Source organism: Hyperolius riggenbachi, chromosome 11, assembly GCF_040937935.1.
Source record: "Hyperolius riggenbachi isolate aHypRig1 chromosome 11, aHypRig1.pri, whole genome shotgun sequence".
NCBI lineage: Eukaryota > Metazoa > Chordata > Amphibia > Anura > Hyperoliidae > Hyperolius > Hyperolius riggenbachi.
In genome coordinates, this window is record NC_090656.1 from 36,481,425 (window position 1) to 36,496,916 (window position 15,492).

At 44.8% G+C, this 15,492-nt stretch overlaps 1 protein-coding gene across 1 annotated transcript in view; it reads left to right on the forward strand.

The window, feature by feature from the left end:
• The window catches only part of MPHOSPH6 (M-phase phosphoprotein 6), a 34,845-nt gene extending 22,514 nt beyond the window's left edge, over positions 1-12,331 (forward strand). Inside the window, exons 3-5 of the mRNA XM_068259729.1 lie at positions 5,486-5,576; positions 6,238-6,335; positions 8,300-12,331. Of these exons, the coding sequence (XP_068115830.1) occupies positions 5,486-5,576; positions 6,238-6,335; positions 8,300-8,453 (343 nt within the window). The 3' untranslated portion in view covers positions 8,454-12,331. The remainder of the gene's footprint in view (positions 1-5,485; positions 5,577-6,237; positions 6,336-8,299) is intronic.
• The last annotated feature ends 3,161 nt before the right edge of the window (positions 12,332-15,492 follow it).

Sequence of the window (15,492 nt, forward strand, 5' to 3'; positions counted from 1 at the left end):
TAATCGAGCCACCGGGTCAACCCGTGTATCCCCAGCATTAGACTGTAAACCCCACCTATTCTCACCAAGATCCGTAGGCTAATATACTAACCATCTAAGCTTCACCCCCCCTATATCCCCGCCTCAGAGCCCTATTCCTGACCTTCTTTGTCAGGAATCATACTACCTAAATAAATTATCTTCTGTTCCACCCATGCGGAGGAAACCTGTCTGCAGCTCCTGGCTGGACTCTGGGCACGCTGTTATCCTGGCCTGATCTCTGCGGGGGAAACCTGTCTGTGGCTCCTGGCCAGACTCTGGCCATTCTGTTATCCTGGCCTGATCTCTGCGGGGGAATGCTGTCTGCAGCTCTTGGCTGGACTCTGGGCATGCTGTTATCCTGGCCTGATCTCTGCAGGGGAAACCTGTCTGCAGCTCCTGGCTGGACTCTGGGCACGCTGTTATCCTGGCCTGATCTCTGCGGGGGAAACCTGTCTGTGGCTCCTGGCCAGACTCTGGCCATTCTGTTATCCTGGCCTGATCTCTGCGGGGGAAACCTGTCTGCAGCTCTTGGCTGGACTCTGGGCATGCTGTTATCCTGGCCTGATCTCTGCAGGGGAAACCTGTCTGCATCTCCTGGCCAGACTCTGGGCAAGCTGTGTAATCCTGACTGCAGTATTTATTGGGTTTGTGTTAGAAATGGGTTTTTAAACGCAGAAGGCTGCATCCTGTAGTGATGGGGAATGTGCTGTGCCTCTGCAGCAGTGATTTACAGTCAGCCTAGCAGGCCGCGCACAGCGTCTCTCTCCCTCTTTATTATTATAGATCTCTCAGCTGGTGACGGGGCTTGGAATCCTTAAATACCTTTTCCCATTGATCTTGTATCGCTCTGGCTGGCTTTTAAAGGTGATGTGTCACAAAAAAAATAATCCTCATTTAAATGAGTCTGACTCACAAAATCAAAATGTTGTCTCATGCTGTTTTTTTAGTTTTTTTTTTAATTGCGTGTAACGGGAATCACTCGCAATCAAACCCCCTGTCACTAGCATCCCACTAACTAGTTATATGCTGGGTTTCTGTAATAAACTGTATAATTGGAAATCCTGCTGTAGTATTCCGGCCATTCACGTGTGTAATTCTGTTCCGGCGGATGTCTGGGCAGATTCTACATACTCAAGTTCCAGGAAGTTTCCTCCCCCACCCTGTTCAGGGCTTTCTCCTAAAGACAGCAGGCAGGACAATAATTCCACCTTCAGCCACAACAAATGACTGCAAAAACTGTATACTACAAGTAAAATTTGCATTTTTATACATGTGCAACACCTGAACAGGACTAGGAAAGAACACAAAAAATGGGCGCACAACAGCATACACGTAAAAACACCACTGGGAGATTTGGGTGTAGGGTAAAGATGATAAACTGCTCACCCTGCTCCTGCACAAGTCTTGTCGCTGTTAATTGCTATTCCCCCTTCCAGGCTGCCATTGATAGCGGGGGAAAGATGTAATTTGGTTTCCAGCTATTGCTGGCAGCTGAATTACACTGTTTTTAACGAAATTTGGGCTCTGCCTTTCGCCAGCGCCCAAAATTACCTTCTGAGCGCCGCTATAGCTGTAATTCACATAACAGCCTATGGTGGCGCACGGTGCGCCCAAATATCCTTGTGCCTCTTTGTTTTGCTTTGTACACAACACCATTGCAAAGTGGTTGCAGTATCAGATTGCAGCCTACAGCATTCTCTAGAACTGGAACCAATCATCACATTGACAGACACCCGTCAGCAGCAGCTCAACTTGGCCAGTGGCGTAACTAAGGAACTTGGGGGCCCCAAGCTCTCGATTGATGTGGAGCCCCAAAACCTACAAAGGACAGCTGCAGTGTCAGAGAGGTGTGTTTAGAAAGAGGAAACAGTTTAAGGATTACCCCTATGCAATGCACATATAGAGTTGTTAATTACCAGCATGGCACCAATGAAAAGCTAATGAGAACCAATCCCCATCACACTTCCGGACAACCAATAGCAGGTCAGGAACATGATGAGCTGGACAGTACCTGGCCCAGAACAGACATCTCACTACAAGACATCTACAGCTAGTGATGGACAGGTCTAGGAGAACCCATGGAGAAGCATGGGATTTGTTTGCTGACCAGCACATGAGTACATCTCAGGACTTTAGGACATTCATAGACAGAGCAATGTAGCCAAAACTCAAGGTCTAAACAGACTAACCTGATCACAGCCTGGATGTGTCTCTATACCACACCCATGGATCTGTGAATGCCTGGCCTTATACAGAGCCAATAGGACCTTCTCATGCTATAAAACCTATACGGTTATTTTGGCATTTCTGTGGATTTTCAGGAACCATACAGTTGCACTGATATGAGGTGAACAAAATAGAGAGGTCAAAATAGAGAGGTCAAAAGAAATACAGAGAGCCCAATATAGTGTAGTATGCAAAACAAGGGGTTGGAAATGAAAAGTATATATTGTATATACTCACAAACGTGGGTTACCGCCTAGGTAACCACTGTATAGGCAGGTGAGGAGGAGATTAGACCTGTCCTCACTCAGGATTAAAAGTCACTCTCTGTAGATAAGGAAATAAGGGGCAACACCCCTCCACCAGGGGTGGATATTAATAATGTAAGAGTGAACAGAGGCGCCAGCAGGATAAAAGGTTCTAAAAGGCTTAAAATCCCTCAGGAGGCGCCTCTCTCACAGAGGCGCTATTTTTGACCTTGAGACTATACTGTGTACTCCTATCTGTTTATTGCCTGAGGAAGCGGGAACGTACCCGTGAAACGCGTTGCACTGTTTGTTTTGGAGTATATTAATAAACCTATTATAAAACTGACTGTATCTTGTCTGCTTCGGGAAGGCTAGTCCACCACCACCTCCTGAGGGATTTTAAGCCTTTTAGAACCTTTTATCCTGCTGGCGCCTCTGTTCACTCTTACAAAATAAAGAGGTGTACATTCATTGTTTATGAATGTGTAAGAGAACCCCAAGATCCTTGTTCAGGAACTCTGTGGTGTGGCAGAAGAAGCCTGGAGCATTAGGGGGTCTTCCCAAATATACATTACATAGATGTACAGAACTGCTACAGATACAGTAGAATCACTTTATAGTAAACTCCAACGTACCAGGAAAAGTAGTTTACTGTATCAAGATTACTATATCAGAATTGGTTACACATTGTATATTTATACAGGAGCAGTTGTTGGGCCCTGAGGACTGAGTTTACTATATCCAGAAGTTTGCTACATCAGTTTACTATAACGGGATTCTACTGTACATTGATATCCCACAGTCACAGGAAAGGAACTTTGAGGTGGCAAGGAGCATTGCAATGCATGCATGCCATGAAAGTGTAATGCTAGGTACACGCCATACAATTTTCTGTTAGTTAACTGCCAGATAGATTTTATTTTTTTCCCCAACGTAATGGAAAAATGTGGCAGGTAAATCTAACAGACAATTGTATGGCTTTTATCTAGCATAAAACCAGTTCTGCACACCCTGTTCAGTGGACTCTTCAGTGGACAGATAAGGCCAGAGGAGGACATGGTCTGTGTAAACACTCAAACTCCTCAAGCGCTCTGCAGGCATACCTATGAAATAGTTGCCAGGAGACTTGGGTGCAGGGTAAATCGGCGGGAGGGAAGGGAACGTGGGCAGGTAGCGCCAATACAGAGGAGGTGGGGGAGCGTCGCTAACAGACAGGCATAAGTAAACATTGTGCTGGCGACACGCTGTGTGTCGCTAGCACTGCAGAGCGGATAGCGGCGCGCAGGGGGGGGGGGGGGGGTCCTGGAGGCACACCATGGGGCAATAGAGGCTGGTGTTAGTGTGCACAACCAGCCTCTGTGCCCCACTAACATAATTAAATCCCACCTCGGGATCTCTTTAATCTGTATTTATTGTATTTTGCCCTCGCGGCGTTCATTACTATTCCCCCACCAGGTCGCCGTGGATGGTAGGGAATGGTGTAATTCGGCTTCCAGCTATTTCTGGTGGACAAATTAGTGTTGAGATTCGTCTTTTGACAGCACTGAAGTCGCTCACTGAGTGCCGCTACAGCCGTAATTCCTATTACTGCTCCAAAATCTCCTGTGCTGTTTTAAAAGCACTCGGCAGAGATGTGGTACAGGTTAGACCCACTGTCCTGGATGAAGCTCAGAATATCCAGAAGTACATCAGTAAGATGGCAACCAAAGCTAAACTGCAGGCAGCAGGCATGGAAGGAAAACCAAACTGAAGTGCCATTGGCAAAACACCTCTTCTTTGGGTTGTATGATTAACCAGTGTCTGACACTGGTAAATTCTACCAATGGCTGGAAAGGACCAAGCACTGAGCACCAGGTCTATAGAAGCAGTGAGATTGTAATGCATGCTGTGCAGAGAGGCGTCAGACAGTACATCACATACTGGCAGCATATAAGATGCAGGCTGGGACACTGAATGCCACAACCAAGTTCCAGGAATATAGTAGGAACAAGAGGGTGAAGGACAAAGCGGTCCCAATGGTGGTTGGAGCACTCATTCCTGGGATCGCCTGACACCACTCTCCCAAAGTCACAGCCCCAAACCTCACAGCAATCTGTCTGATAGGGTGCAGTGCTAGCAAAATCTAACATACTGTAGTAGTAGAACACCCAAAGTGAGAGAAGAGCGGGGAGAGAGTGTGATAAGTATCTGTGGGCTACAACATGGATAGTCTTCTTGTAAGTAAATTGTTCTGTATAGATAGCGCTCCACATTAATAGATAGATGAAGGATAGTTGGTCCCCTCTAGGACCGCACTCACCCGTTCAGATGGACCACTGTTAGACTGGTCAATAGCATTTGGAAGATGTTCCTCGTTGGCATTCGTTCATAGAGCCCCGGTTATGTTGCACTTTAGCCGTAGGGATGGTGCCTCCAATATGAATAAGTGGCTCCGCTGTGTCTGTACGACTTCAATGCTCCTCACAGAGGATATATGCCTCCAATGTACCTATTAGCACAGTGTCCAGATTGGGGTAGTTTAATCGGATCCGAATCGCCAGATTTCTATCACCAAGGGCAGCGGACAGCAGTGATGAGGACTGGCAGGTCAGTAGACATTCCACTCTCTAGCAGAGATACCCGTAGTCACAGTGACCGCTCAGCTCCTGACGAACACATAAACTGCCGTTTTCTCTTCCTCCTCTCTCCCTGCCTGCAGGAGATTGCCATGTGCGGGGGCCTCAACAGGCATTCATTTTGTTTTCGTCCACAACCACTGAGGGCACAAAGAGAGGGCGGACTCTGGCGGCGTGTCCGCCCCCCGCACATGGCAATCTACTGCAGGCAGGCAGTTCTCATTTGAACTTTTTATCTGAACTTTTATGTGAACCTCTATTTAAACTCTGGTTTATAAATATTGCAGCGCTATTTGAGATATATATATTCTTGTAAATAAAAGCATAGGTATTTGCTGGAGTGCCACTCTAATATATGTATTGAAATATGTCTTTCAGAAATTATATAATTGAAGAAAAAAGTTTCCTTCCCTGTGAAGATTTCATGTTTGGCCGAATGTCTTTTAATGGTTTTAACCCAGAGATTGAGGTGAGAACAAGTAATACAAGCCACAATCTTCTGATATTTGATGGAATAGGGGGAGGAGAAGCTAGGACATTCTAGTGTGTGGAAAAAGAGTGATAGGTCGGGGCAAACTGGTATGTGGAATAGGGTAAATACAGCTAGAATATTCTGGTATGGGGAAGAGGGTGAGGAGGCAGTGCATTCTGGCTTATGAAAGATGGACAGAAAGTGGGGTGTGCTGGTATATGGGAGAGGAGATGGGGCAGACATGGATTTAAATGAGGCGAGGAGTGCATGGATATGAAAGGAGTGAGGAGGCAGGGTGTGCATGGACACTGGAGGGAGGGGTGAGGAGGTGGGGCGTGCATGGACACTGGAGGGAGGGGTGAGGAGGTGGGGCGTGCATGGACACTGGAGGGAGGGGTGAGGAGGGAGGGGTGAGAAGGCAGGGTGTGCATGGACACTGGAGGGAGAGGTGAGGAGGTGGGGCGTGCATGGACTCTGGAGGGGAGATGATATGGGAGTGTTGGACTGGCATTCTAGGATACAGGTGAATGTGTTTTTTACATATTAGAGGGTTGCAACATAAAGGGTAAGAAGGAAGCAGCTGATACATGTAGTTCTTCTGCAGCTCTGTTCTTCCTCCCCTCGGCTGATGCCCAGTCACTGTTCCCTCTATTCACAGAAGTTGATGGTACAGATGAACTCCCAAGCTGAGGATGAAGAGGAGGACCTTGAGAGCGATATGGATGCAGATGTGTCAGATGAAGAAATGGCTCGCAGGTGAGATTTATTTTCCCCTTACCAGTCAGGATAGGAGAAAAGACGTGTCATTAATACATATATACGTACTCTGCCGAATCCATTAACGCTGCAATGAATCTTCCTGGAAACCTTCAAGGCCATAGAATGGGCGAGGGGAGGGGTGGCCATATGCTGGATAATTAACATATCCAGCAATGTTAACCATCGACTGCAGGGGTTACATCCGGAGCTATGCATGATGGGAAAGCGCAGGCCATCAGGGAGTGCTGGAGTTAGACACTGAAGCGAAAAAAATTATGATGATTTATATGTGTAGTACAGCTAAGAAATAAAGCATTAGAAGAAGTCTAATGCTGTGAATACATGGAGCGACGACTCCCGCCGCGTCCCCGCTCGACCCCTCGGCCGCCTGGATCGATTCCCGATTGTCCCCGCAGGCGCTTCCTTATCTTCTGCTCAATTCCCCGCTATTGTCCGCCCGTTAGGATCGAGCACGGAATCGGACAGGTTGGAAATTATCAGCTGGGAGCATCAGCGGCTTGATACACGGTACAGACACGTACCGTGTATCCCCAGCATTACATTTGTTTCCAGTAGAGGAAGAGTTAAGAAACTCCAGTTGTTATCTATGCAAATAGCCATTCAGTTCTAGGACCTTGAAAGTGGCAGAGAGCTCTGACTTCTGATTAGGTTATCTCAGCTGTATTGTGTTTTTCTTTTGCAGTGAACAGTTCAGGACAGGTCAAAAGTTCACTGCCTGTTCTATAAAAACATTTAGAATGCTGAGTAATGTGTGTTTTTAGAGAATGATGCAATGTTATAAAAAAAATAGTAAAAGAAACAGGAGCACACCTCTAGTGCAATAAAATTTTCTACTAAAAAAAAAAAAAAAAAAACGCTCTAAAAGTTACACTCACAGGCCTCAATTCACGGAGCATTATCAAACACTTTATCAAACGTTTGATAATTTACCTCATGGGTAAAATCTCATTTTGAATTCACTAAAGTGGTATATATTAGTTGAACGTTTCATCGGTAAAACATTCGATAAATATATAACACCTTAGTGAATTTTAAAATGAGATTTTACCCATGAGGTAAATTATCAAACGTTTGATAAAGTGTTTGATAATGCTCCGTGAATTGAGGCCACAGTGTACATGTTGGTAAATGTGCCTGTCAGGCCTGCCGGCAGTCCTCTCCTATCACCCGCGCTTGGTCAGAGCGGCGGGGAGCGATGTTACTAGCGTGGAGCCAGTCACGGTGAAGCTGTCTGACCTCACGACGCGTTTTGGCGTTAACCACTCCTTGACGAAGGCGTGGTTAACGCCGAAACGCATTGTCAGCTGCCTTTCCGCATGTGTTAATGCTTTATGAATCGAGGCCAGTTTGTTTGGGTGGACAGCACCCTGTCCAGCTCTTAGGTTATAGATAGGGTGCCCACTCTATTCAACCAATCACAACGCTTTGTGCTGGAGGGTGCCGTGATTAGAGAACTGTTCCTTTATGAGGTTTCCTGCTGAGCCCCTTAACCCATTAGCAGCTTCAAAGGAATTATGAGATAAGGGCACTGCTTTTGATCTCAGTCGGCAGAACTTGGTGTGCTATAAATGATTGGAATGCTTTGACGTCTCTCTGCTAGCAGAAGACCTAGAAACAGAAAGCAGAAGTCCTCTGTTACTGTCTTACCCTGCCCCCTAGTGACACATGGCTATAAATACATATTACAGCAGTACTAATTAGTAGCATGGAAATGTAACCATAAAAAAGTGCTGAAATTGGCCTGGAGCACTTGCAACCCTATAAATTTGGCTGCTAAAGGGTTAGTGTAGACTGGCCAAATTGAAAGCTGCATTAAATTTTGCGTGTGAGCTGTAATAATTTGCATGTAGTTGACCATTCCCTAGTCCTGAACACAACTTGCACCCATGTGAAGCACTGATGTATCTGTATCCTATCACTTTCCTGTGGTTCCTCTGCAGGTACGAATCTCTGGTTGGCACCATACACAAAAAATTTGCGAAGAAGAGAGACCGCAAGGCTCTGCAGGTGAAAGAAGAAGAGGAGGAGGAGGATGAGAACTCCAATATCAAAAGCAGCAAAGCAAAAAGGGGCTTCATCAGGCCACAGGACTGACCACAACTTCCCACAATGAACTCCATCCAGCATAATGAGCCCAAACGGAGTTATTAGCTAAATTTTATTTTGTGTTTTTTAAAACTATTTTTGATACAAAAGAAAAAAAAATACTGAGACTGTGAAAGAGGAAGAGGTGCCTTTGAACCTCTTGAGTTTATACTGAAGAGGCAGCCATTTTGTATCTCTGAGCACCTTCTGTGTTTATACTAAGTCAGCCATTTTGTATCCCTGTGCACCTGTTTATACAGAGGAAGCGGCCATTTTGTATCCCAGTGCGATGTCTATATTACAAAACATTGAATGTAACGAAACCACCACAAGGGTAAAAATCTGGGAATCTGGAGGCGAAGTGATAAACGTACCTATACTCTATTTACCCAACTGGGGAAACTATTGCTATTTCTCTATCTGAACATCAATCAGTTTCTGCAAAAATCTGATTGAATATTGATTAGCAGCAGGGGAGAATAGCCTTTCTCAATCAGCGTTCATTTGATATATTGGAGTCTATTGTAAAAGATAGATTTTCATTACTATAAAACTGGCGTTCTATTACAAATGTCTAATAGTATATGGATACCTTATTCAGTCTGCGTTTCCTAGAAGCAGATAAATTCCGCTCCCCCGGTCTGATTCCCAGATCGTACTGCAAGTTAAGAGGTAAATGTAAAATAAGGGGTGTCAGGGATCATGATCTCAATGAATTTCTAGCCGTCTGATCGGCTGTAGTCTTTGGGTGGCTATTTTAGTGCACAGGATGTTTGCCTTTTGGTTTATGAATGCAGAATGCAGCTTTTATCTAGGAGGGCAGTCTGGCCCTGAATCTATATTTTAGCCTGTTATAAGGTTTTTTTGTTTTGTTTTGTTTTTTGAATATATGAATTTGTTTGAGGGTGTTCTTCCCACGTTGACTTGAATAATATTAATATATTCTTATTGAAATAGGTTGGACTTGAATGCATGTAAGGACCTAGCAGGAAGTACATTGCCGGGGCACAGATTACTTACTGTGACTGGCACCATGCTCACAATACATGAGTAGGCTCTGGCATTGCATGATGGGAATATACTATAGAGGCCACCATAATGCCTATTGTGAATAAGGCCTAACAAAAAGTCAGGAATTTTTTATTTGAAAAAAATTTACCGTGTACCTGAGACAAAAATGTTTTTTCCAGCCCCCTCTAGTCCTTTTAGCTCCCTCCCTGACCTCCAGGCCCCCTCTTCTGTAGCCCCGTATATTCTGTGACTTGGCTGAGTCACGGGTCGCTGTGCAGCATGTGGTCCTAGCCGTGCGCACCTCCTGATCACGCTCGCAAAGCCAGGAGTGCTTGCCCAGACCGCTCCTGGTGATGAGCATGATTGGGAGGTGCCTGCAGCCATGACAGCGCATGTGCAGTGGCCTACAACCCAGTTGGATCCTGGTGCAACGGAGGGGACCAGGAGGATGGTGAGGGAGCAAGTGGACTGCAGGGGGCTGGAGGAAGCCCAGGTATAAAATATTTTGCTTCACTAGTCTCAGGATCACTTTAAAGGGAAGTTTCGAGGTGATTAAAAAACAAAGGTCTACTTACTGGCAGCTGTCCTGTGCCCTTGCCTCAGCTCTGGTGGCTCCCGGTCCCCTCCAGTGCAGTAACCAACCTCCCCAGGTCAGCATCTACTGCGCTTCAACATGCGGCTTATGGAGTTGCACTAATGTCATCTGAACTGTACTGCGCAGGCGCAGAAGTAATGAACCTGTGCAGTACATTCCGGATGATGTCAGCGCGACTCCCAAGAGCTGCTCGCGCAGGCGCAGTATGCATCTTGCCCCGGGGCACCGGCGTGAAGCGGCGCTGTGGCAAAGGCTCAGGATGGCTGCAAGGGGCTGGAGGAAGCCCCAGGTAAGTAGATTTTTGTTTTTTAATCACCTCGGATTTTCCCTTTTTAAGTATTTTTTTTTAGTTTGAGTAGAGATGGTCAGTGAGATGCAAATTATGCTGAGTTGATACCGATTTTATGCAAATTTTTAAGGCTCAAGGCTATTATTTCCGACATGTCTGATCTGTTCCTAGTCCACAATTGGATTGATTTTGGGAAGCAAGGATTGGAAAATCAATCTTTTTATCGATCGGCAGCAGTTTGGACATGTAGACATGATGCAAATTCCCATCAGATTTCCCGTTTGATCGGATGGGAAATTGCTTTGTGTGTGCTCTGCATAAGACGCAGTGTGATCTGAGCAGTGTTCAGCTAGCCTCTGGGTGGGAGTGTACAGTCTCCTCTCTATCCCAGAGAAATATGTATAGAGAAAATAAATGCCTCCCTCCAGCCTCCTCTGTTCTCCATGATCAGAGGCAGGAACCGGTGTCAGGTGGGAGGAGAGAGACACTCATACAGCAGAATGTCAGCATAGACTGCTGTATATCAGGAGTCACATACAAGCCATGCTGTTTATTTTCTGTGACCAGAGACTCGCTATACAGGAGGACATATACCCCCCTCTGTGCAGAAATGTGAAGTCATGCTGAAATTTTCATATCTGTGTAAAAATAAAAAGACAAGACTATAGCGTGTTGCATGTCTAGTGTTTGCTGTGTAAGGCTGTCACGTGTGGCACGCCAGGCGTATGTGATAATGAGCCCCGTCAGCACATCTTCATTATTCTGTGTACACCCGTGTAAGGGCTAGTTCACACTTGCTCTTGCCCTGCAATCGCGATTCGGCGGGCAAAATCTTGCGATTCAGCGCGATTTTCACTTGTGATTACCGTTCAATAGAACGAGACTCACAGCGCCATCACCCCAAAGATGCTGCAGTGTGAATGTATCCATAGAGATCGCTGGCGATCAGCAAAATGCTGTAAGGGCCCTTTTCCATTGCGATTCAGCAAAATCCTTTTTTTTTTTTTTCAGCGATAGTGTTTGCGATTTTGCTATGCACTGCAGGGCATAGCAAAATCGCGGCAATAATCGCTCAGCTGCGCGATCGCATTTGTGTAAATATCGAATCGTGGTGGTGGAAATAACCTACCGTGATTCCGATGTTATTTAGCAAACCCTAGCGATTTTAAAATCGCTAGTGATTTGCGCGTTTGTGATTCAGCAAATGCAATCGCGCTAGTGGAAAAGGGCCCTTTTCCACTAGGGCGTTTGCGATTGCTGAATCGTAAACTGCTATTATTTTTCAAATTGCTGCGGTTTGCTTTTTAACATAGGAATCGTGGTAGGTAATTTCCACTACCACGATTCGTTTTTTACTTGATCGCGCCGCGATTATTGCCGCAATTTTGCTATGCAGTGCATAGCAAATGGTGATCGCAAACACCGGGGAAATGTGTTACTTTGCTGAATCACAATCGCTAGCGTTCAGCGCGAACGCTAGCGATTGCTAGTGGAAAAGGGCCCTAAAGGCGCCAAGTGTTAACCAGCCCTCAGTACTTTGTTTGCCTCTAACGGCTTTTTTTTCTGCTTCATAAAGAGACTTTATCAGGGCCTGAAAATTCCTCCAGTTTTCCTGTGTTACTTTGTACTGAGGTTTGCAATATTTTTTTTTTTTTTTTACATCACTGTATCAGTTATTAGCATACAATGAACATGCAGATTGATTGGACCAGTACTAGAATTTTCAGGGGATTATCTGATGTGGAAGCTGTTGCCGGAGTAACCAGTTACTCTGCTGCTGGTTAATAAATTGGCTGTTCCCAGATCTGATTGGACCCTGTGACTACCGTAACTGCTTCCGTCCTCACAGATTCCCATTCCTGTTGAGCCAGAATGACATGTTAGTCAGACTTTCTTGCTTGTTGCTGTTCTGTATAAATGTCCCAAAAAGTCATTTGTTTTTCATGCAAAACTCGACACCAAGAACCCAAATAAACCAGTCCAAACCTTAAATGTGTTCAGTTATTGATCCTCTAAGACCAGCTCGTCCCATTACACACGTGTGGTAAGGTGATCTGAATTAATCGTGTTTTATTATGTAGACTGCACACTACATGTTTGGGGGTCCATACCCCTTCATCATTTTGTACAGAAATGAATAGAATTTAAGCTTGGTACACACTTACAATTTTGATTTGGCCAATGTTACTACTGCTATATAGTATGAGGGTTTACCTACACAATCAGTTAATAGTATACATAATTTCTCGGTCCTTTTGCTACACTGAGGTGGTAAAACTGGTCAATCATTGGGCAATCAAAATTGAAGGTGTGTACTAGGCATTACAAGTGTCCCACTTGCTGCACGTGAACTCTTAGTGGCCTAATTAGTGTTGTTGGGCACTACACACGTGCTAAATCCACAGAGCCTCCCTGTATTGTCTTCCGCTTACCACCCCTCCTGCTTCAGTCACCTGCCATCTTATGCTGGCCACTAATGATACAATCTCTTTTTTTCTTTTTTTTTTTCCCCCCAATCTTCCCAAATCTGTGTAGTAGAAGTTACCCTGCACTGATTGAATACATTGAATGGATACTTTAAGTAGCCCCTTGTATTACATAGAAATGGTAGGAATGAACAATAGATTGGATTGTTGGCAGGGCCAGTTCTAGCTACAATGGGGCACAAATGACGGGGGGGGGGGGGGGGGCCTTTGTTCCGTTTCCCTCTGGCAAACCAGCCCTGACCATTAGTGGGCACCTTTAGGGTGCATACACACATGCAATTTTGATTGGCCAATCACTGACCAATTTTAACACCTCCATGTAGTAGGAGGGCCAATAGATTTTGAATTCTATGCACAGATTGTACAGGTAAGCATTCATATTTCATGAAAGCAGTGAAATTGACCAGTGATTGGCCAATCAAAATTCGATGTATATACCAGTCTTTAGTTGGGCTTTTTCTCGAATAGGTTTAGCTACAGGGGTATAGTGCTGAGACCCTTCTGGTGAGAAACACTGTATAGCTCCTACATTCATTGATTCATAATTTAACATATATCACATTGTCACTGTTGAAAGTGAAATAAGTGTACAGAGATCATGGAACCATATTGCCCTTGCGTTATATGGTGGATCCTTCTATCACTGCATTACAACTGCCGCCTAATGCGCATGGGAATGTACCTTTCTTACCGCTGGTCTGAGGGGCCTCACTAGCCCCACCCAGCTAATGTCATAGGTTGTTCTCCTTCTACTATAGGAGAACAAAGGTGCCTGTCCAGAACTTGTATTAGCCTCATTCAGATCTTTATGCTTACCCATTCCTATTGCTTCCAACACATTGGGCTCGATTCACAAAGCGGTGCTAACCCAGTTAGAGACTTTAGGCATGATAACCATTGCGCCAAGCTGGTGAAAAGCCAGTTTAGGTGTGATAAGTTTAGGCATGCTAAGTTAGATAAGTTTAGATCGCACGCAAAGTCCCGCACACAAAGCAGCGCCATTAAACTCTATGCGAAGTGCACCAGACTTTGCTAGCGCAAAACTTTTGATCAGCTGTGCACTGCGGTGCTAACCAAGTTGGTGCTTAAACTTATCATGCCTAAACTTATCACACCTTAACATGACTAAACTTATCACACCTAAACTTATCACGCCTAAACTGAGTTTAGGCATGATAAAGGGCTTTTCACCAGCGTGCTAACTGTTAGCACCGCTTTGTGAATCAGGCCCATTGCATTCAAGAACAGACTGTTGATTGGCTGCTGAATATTTCCCAGCCCATGACCTGTGCCATTGTAACAAGATAACTGCTGTTGTTTGTCACCTGGGTTTGATGTTGAATCGGACGTAAACTCTTGCTCAGCACATAATGAAAAATCTTTATTCCACGTATAGGGGTTTATGCAATAAACTGCGTTAAAACGAACCTGAACTCAAAACTTCCTCTCTGCTCTAAAAGATAAGCAACAGCACAATAAACTTGTAACCAGTTCGGCCTATCTGGACGAGCTTCTTCGTCCAGATAGGCACTGCTGCTTCTGCCGCATGGTGCGCGCGCTCCCGCCGCTAGCCCCCCGATCAGTGAATGGGAATATAATTCCCATTCACCGATCTAATTTTCCCGCAGAAAAACCAACGCTTTCTAGTGAGAGAGCGCGGTATTTCTGCCCCCCAGGAAACTTCTCCGTGTACTTTAGTTCCTGGATGCGAGATTGTTCGCATCCAGGACTTTTTTTTTACTGTGGCCAAATAGTAAACTGCACCCACATACACTTTTAATAAAAAAATTCTATTATTTTACATTTAAAATTAGGAGTTTCCCTCCCACATCAAAAATTACCCACATACATATTTTATTATAAAAAAAACAACAACAAATAGTTACCCAAGGGTCTGAACAGGACAGAAGGCAAACCTAGATAAATGTGCCCTGGATGTATTTAGAGAGTTTAGCCTGTCTAATTCCCCCTGACTTGACTAATCACAAGTTGTAATTTGATCCCTTAGCTGTGTCACCTGACTGCCATGGCAGAGATCTCATTGGTAAACACAGGATGTTAACAATATGTTTGCTTCCCTGAAAGCAGGAAGTAGACACTGCAGATTATATATTGCAGGATTTGTATTAGCTGTAACAAAAATGTTTTGTTTTTTCTTTTAAAGGTTATTATATCTCTAAATACATACAGGGTGGATTTCTCTCTGTTTTCCCTCTGTCCTGTGCAAGAGTTTAGGTCCACTTTTAGCAGAATGACTTTCCTAAAGTCTAATTATATGACAAGTAGAGCAGAATGCATTACACTCCACTTATCGTGCGATAAGACTTTACACACATGATTCTGCTTAAGGCAGCTGTGTTTAGCCAGATCAAAGTTCTTATCAGTAGCTGTGAATAGACTGCAGGAGTTGTGGCAGGTCTGACTTCTCATACATAAACAAGGTGTTTAAGGTGTGTGATTCAGCCACTACTGCAGCCAAGGAGATCAGCAGGGCTGCCAAGCAACTGGTATTGTTTAAAAGGAAACTTCCATATCCTTCTCAGTTTAGGTTCCCTTCAAAGTGAAATGGGGGGCCCTAGGCAAGCTACAACTGTGGTCCCACCTTCAACTGCCACCTGACTTTTTTGGTAAAAATTTGTTGTGGCCAAGCATAAACTAGGCCCCTAA